Source organism: Cyclopterus lumpus, chromosome 11 (assembly GCF_009769545.1).
Source record: "Cyclopterus lumpus isolate fCycLum1 chromosome 11, fCycLum1.pri, whole genome shotgun sequence".
NCBI classification, from domain to species: Eukaryota; Metazoa; Chordata; class Actinopteri; order Perciformes; family Cyclopteridae; genus Cyclopterus; species Cyclopterus lumpus.
Window position 1 is genome coordinate 12,085,904 of NC_046976.1, and position 9,350 is coordinate 12,095,253.

General features: G+C 39.2%; 2 protein-coding genes across 4 annotated transcripts; both read right to left on the reverse strand.

The window, feature by feature from the left end:
* Positions 1-285: 285 nt before the first annotated feature.
* On the reverse strand, positions 286-5,880 carry LOC117738940 (zinc finger protein 564-like). Of its 3 annotated transcripts, XM_034545129.1 has the most exons (7): positions 5,561-5,880; positions 3,319-3,423; positions 2,777-2,929; positions 2,519-2,644; positions 2,295-2,327; positions 1,616-1,780; positions 286-1,523 (listed from the first exon to the last, which is right to left on the reverse strand). In XM_034545129.1, exons 1-7 carry the CDS (start codon positions 5,751-5,753, stop codon positions 898-900), a joined length of 1,401 nt encoding a protein of 466 aa, XP_034401020.1. In that variant the 5' UTR covers positions 5,754-5,880; the 3' UTR covers positions 286-897. The 3 variants fall into 3 exon arrangements, with proteins under 3 accessions (XP_034401020.1, XP_034401022.1, XP_034401023.1); XM_034545131.1 differs by lacking the exon at positions 3,319-3,423; XM_034545132.1 differs by lacking the exon at positions 2,519-2,644.
* A 121-nt stretch (positions 5,881-6,001) lies between these two features.
* On the reverse strand, positions 6,002-8,799 carry LOC117738941 (progranulin-like). The gene is made up of 6 exons (XM_034545133.1): positions 8,475-8,799; positions 8,053-8,196; positions 7,653-7,949; positions 7,390-7,563; positions 6,844-6,987; positions 6,002-6,549 (listed from the first exon to the last, which is right to left on the reverse strand). Exons 2-6 carry the CDS (start codon positions 8,194-8,196, stop codon positions 6,421-6,423), a joined length of 888 nt encoding a protein of 295 aa, XP_034401024.1. The 5' UTR covers positions 8,475-8,799; the 3' UTR covers positions 6,002-6,420.
* Between the last annotated feature and the right edge of the window lie 551 nt (positions 8,800-9,350).

A 9,350-nucleotide genomic window follows, 5' to 3' on the forward strand; every position in this document is an offset into this window, starting at 1 on the left:
CACTTCATCGTGGGACAGAAAGGACAATACGGGGAGTTTGGGATAGCTGTTATATGATATAATTAAACAATTACTAAGTTAGTATGTTATATAATAATATACACAGAGAATAACTCTAACTTCAAAGATGTTTTTTATTTGAGTCTACAAAATAGTTTCTTGAAATACAGTTATATACAATAAAGCTCAGCTCTAGGATTGAATTATCCCTCCAATAATGTCCACTTGGTATCTGGGTATTGTTGTGTTCAGAAATCTTCTTTAAGGACAAAGGGACGTTTTGGATCGATAGTTATAATAAAGCGTATTTAATTAAGTGAAAAACAACGCTGTGATACAGAGTAGTCTCAGATGAGAGATTCGCAAGCCTCCTCCGGGCCACAGTCCACAATCGTGGTTCTCCTGTCTGCAGAGCAAACCTACGACTCCTGAACCGGTAATTGCATACTGTAAATATACAGGTAAAAGAAGGAGTGACTTCACCACATTGGTCAAGAATACAGGCAGCACATTGGATCATAATCTAAACACAGGTAGGGTTGTTCTTCAGGTTGATGCACAGCATGTCCATGCTTCGTGGCAAGTGAAACCCCCGTCTCTTTGTCTTTCCATCGAGGTGTCGCTGCGATTAACATTGAATATAACATTCCATTCTCTCTACATGTGACTATGTGTTGGTGCGATGAGCATCTGCTGTCACCAACTCACTATTATTACACTCTCATATACATCCAGTAACAGAGATCCATTACATAAGTCACAATCATGGCGGTACAACAAGGTATTACACTGAATGCATTTCTTTAATGAGCTGAGTTATAAGATTTGTTGAGAATACTTACAGTATCACAGCTCGTTTTGATGCATTTATGACATCTGTAGGATTGTACCCATTATTTAAGTTGATGACATAACATTTAAACCCTTTGGTCTGTGAAATCTCCTGTGCCGTTTCAGACGGAAATTATTAGAAAATTGTTTGCCACATATACCACATTTGTTCCTCGTTGTGTGGCTTTGAATGTGCTGGACAAAACTCTCCATAGACTCTAAATGTTTTCCACAGATTCCACAAATATGGATTGTATCCCCTGCGTGTGTTAGCACGTGTGTCCTCAGTGTGTACATGTAATCGAAAGTCTTTCCACATGCTTTACAACAATGAGGACCGGTAGGATTCTGACTGACAGACAGTGTTGATGTCTTTATATTAGATTTTTTTCTTTTTACAGGCACTTTCCTCTTGATACCGAGTGCCTTTAAACTAGTACGAGGTGTGGTGTGCTGAGATTCCTCAGCCGGCTTGTATATTCCACCAACCCCACTATCAGGCAGCATTTCCAGAGGTTGATTTGAAGAATTAGGAAGCAGATGTCTCTTGCTGCTTTCCACGCTGAGGTCTTGAATGTAACTGTCTGCACAGACGATGCTGAATTCAGAGTCTTGAGCGTGATGTTCCTCCACACTCATTTGCTCGCCTTCAATCTTCACGTGCACTGAGTTCTGCCATTCAGGATGACTCACTGGGGGAAAAAGGAAAACAAAATGTCAGTTGTTCACAAGTTTGTACACGCTGTGAAAGTGAAGTTATGCATGCAAAGCGCTTCGACCAGACCTTGTCTGCACGTTTCTTGTTCTTCTTCTTCTTCTTCTTTAACATGAAGCAGCAGTGAGGCCTGTTGGTCCTCCTGGTCCAGGCTGCCAAGCTCCTGCTGATACCAAGGTGCAGGACTCAGGGGAACATCCTCCTCAATGGCAGAGACAGAGGGCTGATCCATCTCTAAGAGGGACGACAGAGCAATGTATTTTATTATACAACAGACCGCCAAATGTCCGTTTTTTTTTTTATGGCCAGTACTTCAAACTATTTATTTCTAAGCCTCTATGAATGCACATCTGTGGCTGTACCTCCCCTAGTGCCCATCAACATTGTTCTTCATATTCTCACCGCAAAACTGATTTCTTGTTTGCACACATTCAAAATATTAGCTTTCTGCTGGTTTAAAGTAAACAGGGCATCATTGTGGCTCAGAATATGCTTCAAGTAACATTAAGTCAAGAGAAAAAGCTTTGACACGCTTATTATGTCCTAGAGTTTCTCAGAGTAAGTATAAACATGATCGGTGATTTTTTAAATTTTATTTAAAAAACATAAACAAAAATGGTCTCCAAGTCTAAAAAAAAACAATTTCTAGTTGAAAAGGTTGCATCATTCTGACGCACCGAATTTGTCAAATTGCGAAGGTTAATATTAATTTTTTTAAAGAGGGACATCAGGCATTTTGTAAACTAACCTGTGTTTTGGCTTTGCTGCAGTATTGGATAACCTGGAAAGTAAAAAGTTAGTGTAGTCAATAACTTCATCTATACAGTGAAAATGAAAAATATTACCATTATTAGTGGTGGCAGACAGTGTTTATCTAAAGCAGAACTTAAAAACGTGCGTTTACATCAAAACAAAGCAATTGTAAAATAACAGCAACATTAAATCATGAGAAATCCAAGAAAAAGTATGTACCATGTTGTTTAGATATGTGCACCTCAAAGTTACATTTCCGATAAATGATCTTTGTGCAATATGGGCAATGCCAGTGACTTCTGCCCTGGATCAAGTCTTTGCACGTACATGGTACAACAAATTTCTCTGAAAAGAGAAAAGATAGACTATTTACCACTTTGAATGACTGAAAGCTTCAAAGACCATCATTTAGTATTTCATCAGCTTGCATACTTGAGCATTATCATACATTGTTATTTTAATGTGAATAAAACTTACCAGCGCCACACTCAGTAAAATGGACAGCAAATAGATAATGTTTTCTCGTCAAATGTGTCTCAGTGGCTTGAATTCTCTTCAAGCAGTAGCGGCAGTTGTCATTGGTTGCAAAGTCTAGAAAGTCGGTGCGTGAGGTGAAGGAGCACTGCGAGTCTGGAAAAAATAAATCAAGATATCATTTAAATACTTTACGAGATAGTATGGCATTTCATAGAATTACTAGAGTTATGACACACTTCAACAAAGGCCTCATACAGAATGACTGAAATGCCTAATTCCCTTCCAGGCAGGAACAAGAGAAATGACATTTCGAGTAAATCATTAGCATCATGTTTTTACTGGAAAACCAGGTTGCACTTAACAATAATATTGTGTTTACAACATAATGACTGATGTAGTAGCGCACTATACCTGGGTGACTAAAAGTGGTTAATGGTGTCCATGTTGAAAACACAACGTCTGTCTTTTTTTCTGCTTTATAGAGGGTTTTAATAGACTGATTTTACTGGAGAGAAGTATTTATTGTTAGACTTAAATCCTACCACTGGAATTGCGGGGGGGATATCTGGCCTTGCGAGCAAGACTTGAATCTGATGCACCTGGAGCAGCAGCAGCAGCAGCAGGGGTACTTTTGGCAGGGCAAGCTCCTGGAGAGTAAAGAGAAGCACGAAAGTAAAAACTTGTGTTAAATCAAAAAATCGTTGCCATTTTCTTGAGTTATTGGCATCAAGATGATGATGTTGCAGAAAACACAGGAACAGTCAGCAAGGCCGAGCTCCTCCTTGTGGCTCTGGCACCACAGTAGCAACTGTGTGGCAAGCGTCAGTCAGGTGTGGCAAGTCTCCGTTGTTGCACTCCTGTGACAACTACTGGCACTTCTGACAAAAAGTGGCACATCTTTACTGGTGGCAATAGCTTGACCCCTACTGGTGGCACGTCTCCGGCTACTAGTGGCACTCCTGTGACAACTATTGCCACTGGCAGCTCGTGGCACCTACCGACACCTAACTACATATAAGGAGAGAAAGTGGAGATATTTTTCGACTTGTATTAAAAAACGTTTTGATAAATAGTTTCTAATTATATTAAAAGGGCTGATTTAAAAAAAAATTTTTTAGCTGATTGTTGTAAATGACTATAACAATAATTATTTGGAAGGAGTATATTTTGTTTCAAAACCAGCAAAATCATACATAAATAAAATGAATGATAAACAAAAAAAAGGTTGCTCGAAGGCTGTATACAGAGAACGGGGCTCAGTTGACTCAACTAAAATCACAAATATGATTTACGGCAGCTGATCTGTCTTGCCATGGTCAGTAATCGCACTTTGTGTTGGACCCACGCTGGTTCTGACATTGGAGATCTAATGAATAGAATAGCTGTGAAATGAAGCAGTCATTTGCATGTCAATACTGCTGCTGGCAGCTGTCTCATATGTAACACATTGTTGTGGCATTAAGGGGTCATGTCCTATGACATGCTGCTGGCAGCAGCCAGACTGAGTGTTAGCTTTATCTTTTCTAACACAGTAGAGGAAAAAAGCAGTCAAATATAAGTTGTTATGAAAATAAGTTGTATGGGATCATTTTTGTACAGCATGCAATTGAATTTTTTTTGCCGAAAACATTTTTTACTTGACGGTCTTGAAAAGCAAATGTTTTAGTTGATAACATTATGAATGATTGTTGTATTCAAGTGTCTCAGTAATTCATGACCGGGTGCATGCTCAGGACCAGGACTGTCCTCAACTAAAAACGTATTAGTAGACTAAGAGTCATGCGATTTTGTCGTCGAGTCAATTAGATAATGTAATGTAATTGATCTTGAAAACTAAGTTTCGCCACAAAGAATCAGACAGAATAACCAATTTTTAAATACTGTGTTTGCCAAAGAATACGTTTCTTGGAAATAAGTAATTCTGCATAGAAATGCATGAAAAAAAAAAAACTAGACGTCTAAAGAAATCCTAGGAGACAGATCAAAACGACCAATTAGTCGACTAACAGGAGGCGGTCCTCAGCAAAATGGAAATCAGCCATCGTTAATTATTTTATCTAAACCTGTGCTTTTCCTCCTGTGGCATGGCAAAATGTCCTCCAACTGCAAGGAGGGGAAACATGATTCTACATATTTAGGGTTTTATACAGCCCAAATGATAAGAGGCATGCCATCAGTCTATATTGTCTTTTGACAAACACACACACGTGCAATAGGGCCATAGAATGACTATGCTAAGAGCAGTGTGGAAAAAAAAGAAATACTGATTTGTCAGTACTTTGGCTTCTCCACAACCCAGGCAATGAGATCGCAACTTCTATTGGACCACACATTGTCAACAATATCACGAGGTGTGAGAGATGAGACATGAGACACAGAGAGAGAAAGCTTAGCACCTTTATGGTTCTTACTTCATACAGTGATGTCCCTGCTAGATTGTGAAACGTAAGCAGCTCACACCCTTGTTGTTTAAGCTAACCTTAACTGGCATAACGAATAACTAATACTATAACATTATAGTACTCGATAGAAAATAGCTTGAAACAAAACTCTGAACAATGACGTGAGACCTTTTCCCGTATCTTCGGTGTAGCTAGCTAGCTACCCTGAGCTAAACAGACAGCTACAAGTTAACGTTAGTTAGCTGACGTCAGTTTCCACATCCTACTTCTATCTAAAGCAATGCAGAGATGTAATCTTCACTGCCTTGAGTTCTAGTAACGTTAGCTCTGTTTCTGTCGGTGTTCACCGGCACAAACTAAACTTGCTCTCGAATGAACCGACCTTCTTTCTGTGGTGGTGACTTGGTTTTGAGGATGATGTCCAACAGAGAACGGTTACGGTCGTTTTCTTCCTTCAAACGGGTGACCGTCTCCTCGTAATCCGTTATGGTTTTTTCTACAGCACCGAATATTTCAGAAGCAGCAGCATATAGCCGCTCGGAAACAAACACTTTTAGTTCTTCTATTTGGCTCATCTTACTACCATTTGAAATCTCCTCGCCTCCACCCGGAACCACATGTAAACGAGCGGCAGGCAAACCAAGGAAGTGATACAGTCGGAAATGGAAACGGACACTTCCGCTTATTGCTTTCAAAGTAAAAGCCCTTTGATCACTGCCACAGTCTACAGTTAAATAATATCAATGTCTGCACGCGCGTGACTGGTCTATCAAGGCAACATGAGAATATATATTTATTTTAAGATATACAACAAAAAAAAGTCTTACACTCCTAACTCCCTTTTTTTATTTAACGTTTTATTTAAAGTTCATATATTTGTAAGTATGCAATTATCTGCTTTGTTTTCCATGACTTGTCTATCGCTAAAGAGATCATTTGATTATACAGTCTCAACATAGTTCCGAAAGCACAGCAATGGATTGGCTACTACATTTTGTATGGAATCTTGCAAAGCTGGTTATTGAGAACAAATGTTTACATCCCATCCCTTGTGAGAACCAATACAGATAACATTAATCTAAAAGGAATTCACTACGGAGAGAAATCATTTTTTAAAGTTATAAGCACATTATTCACTAAATTATCAGTTATCTATAGGTCTGATGATGATGCATTAGATTTGATCAGGAAAATGTAAGGAAATACGTAATGGTAAAACTGTCACAGTCCACAAACTTGTCATCAGTCTGTTTTGGCTTCTTCTTGTGCTCGTGAGGGGATCTCCGAGTACCTTCTCTTGCATGACATGGAGGTGGGGTCACATGTATATCCATAATCACAGCAGTGCCGCCCATCTGCACAACACTGGCCCTGAATCAGAACAAGTTGTGATGTTAGAAACAATACAGTATAGACTCGTACATTACTGCAGTAGGTGTGAATTTAAAGGTTTACAGTCAAAACAAAAAACATTTAATCTTTTGTGAGTTGCATCAGTTTGTGGTGCTTATAATGGGAAAAGACACATTTTCAAACTCTGCTGATCATTTAATTATTCAACACTGTATCTTCCAGTTTGTCTAAGCACTTTTGTCCAATTGTTCTCCTTCCGATCACTGCATCATTACATATTGATGGCTTTAAAAATGTATGGCCTATTCCTACCAGTTGGAAAGGACAGCAGTTCCATCGGCCTGTGGCTCCTTTGCAGCAACTTGTCCCTGCTGAGCAGTAAAACTTGGGATCACAGCGAATGGGTCCATCCTCAGTGATGACACCCCTGGCTTCTGTCAGAGCTGTCATTGATGTCTGCAAAAGGTAAATACATACTGACCATTATACCCTGGTTAATAATATATTAAATCATTGATACATGTTTATTTTGTCATCTACATTTTTCGAAATAATAGATATTTAAAGGCTCTAAAAGCTGTTTTTCCTTCCTCCATATTATTGAAATCTGAAAGTAAAAATAGGTTTATTATATATTAAGATGTGTCCCTATCAAGAGTTCAGCACTTTGTAGATGTAGTTTGATCAGATGTTGTTGTCAACGTCAAACCAGGAAGAAAAAGCCAGGATGAGAACCGAAATGCAGAGTGCTCATGTTTGAGAATTTTTAATTATAACTTTATGTTAATATTGGGGATTCAGATAACCAATCACCGAATACACCACACAGTCAAAAGGCACATTCACAGTATGTCCTACCTCTCGCAAGCTGCTTTTTCCCTCTGAAGGCGGAATGAGAGAGGCAGGCATTGACGACATACTTTTGTGGGGGGAGAACGGATATCTCAGGCCTTGCGCCACACAGTGCGTATACGTGAGGTCACAGTTGAAGCCATGGGGACAACAGTGAATGCCATCCAGACAACACCTTCCCTAAAAGTTACAAATCCCAGGTTAAACAACTTCATGCCAACAAAAAAGTGTTGTCTTACGTTGTAAGTTGTTTTTTGCAAAAGACTCACATAAGGGTAAAGGCAACAGAACCAGACACCCGCTGGGTGTCTGCAGCAGGTAGTCCCATCAGGACACACGTGGTAGAGGTCACAATGAACAACTGAACTCTTCTGTTGGTCTGGCACTTGGTTGTTCACGGGCCCCTGAAGTGGAGAAACAGGTAGAGCAGGAGGGCTTGGTTCCTCTGCAGCTTGCTTCTTCACCATGGGGATCATCAGCAACGGGTTTTTCATACACATCTTGGTAACCATGTTACAATGAAACCCAGAGGGGCAGCAGTGGGTCAAGTCAGAGCAACACACTGCCTGCAGACACACAGAGATTAAGGGTGGAATATTTGCAACCCTTTGCCATTCCAAAATGTTAACAACTACAGGTCAAGTTACATTATATGTTGACATGACTTACTTGTGGATAGGGACAGCAGCTAAAGCCATTTTTAGTCATACAGCAGGTGGCGAAATCAGAGCAGACGTTCCCATCTGGACATGTGATTGAGCAGGACGCACACGCAAACACTCCCACTAGTAACCACAGAGTTACCCTCAACATCTGCAAGAGAGTAGTAGTATGTAACCTATTTGAATCAGTTGAATGTGAGGCTTTGTGACGTTTAAAAAAGAAAAACTTCCTGCAGATTTCTTGCTTAGACGTTGTGACTTAATTGTGAAACTGTGGCTTTCAGTTTCATTTTAGCCTGAATAAGGATCTTCCTTTCACTCAAAACATCCCTGAAAAGTACTAATAGAAGTTGTGACTGATTATAAAACAGTACATACAATTATGTCAAGAAAAGGATTTGATACATATTCATAGTTGTTATCACTTACCTTGCACGTGAAGTGATTCAACAGCTTACTGCCCTTCGTGTCTCACTTCCTCTGAAGTGAACCAGGCATGCACTGCTTTATATGGCAGATCAGGCCCTCCCACCGATCAAAATATGGAAGTCAAACAGTTTATCCCGCCCAGTGTGTCCCTTACTGTCAGATTGGGCCCAGTAGTGTTTCTGGAACCAGTTCACACCCGTTGACCACGCTTGGAATTTAAAAAGAGTTTCGTTATCATCGTATGATACTGCAAACATGCCCCCACACCGCAATGATTAAACAGAGTTTACTTGCTCACGTTGACCTTTGATATCTTTACGTTGTTCAGCATCACGAGACCTGCCTGTAGCACCTCAAAGGAATGGAATGAAATGTATTTTTAAAAAAAGGAAGTAGGTTGAATGTTTCAAACCGTACCTGCCTTCACACCCACTCAGTGGGCGATTGAGCGAGACAAGCACGTCTTTCAAGTTATTAACTCGTGTTTAAGATAGTTTAACAGATGCAGAACGTATTGAAGTCAAAATACATAATAAGTGAACCAAGTACAATTTAGAGGTACATGTACTTTCGAGTATTTCCATGTTCTGCTATTTCCCCACTTTAGTTATTTTGCAGATAAAGACTTTACATACATATGATCAGCTTAAAAAATAAAATGACGTTCCATATTCAATGTTTTTAAATAAATATGTGGAAAACCTGTGGATTATCATATTACTCATGTGTACTAAAAAACAAATATATACATTTGAGAAAAAAAAATGATAATCAGATAATTTATCCAAATCTAAAAAAGTAAATTTTGATGAGTTCTTTTCTTAAACTTTGAATGCATTTGTATAGCAGTATTCATTCTTTATGTAAAGTACTATT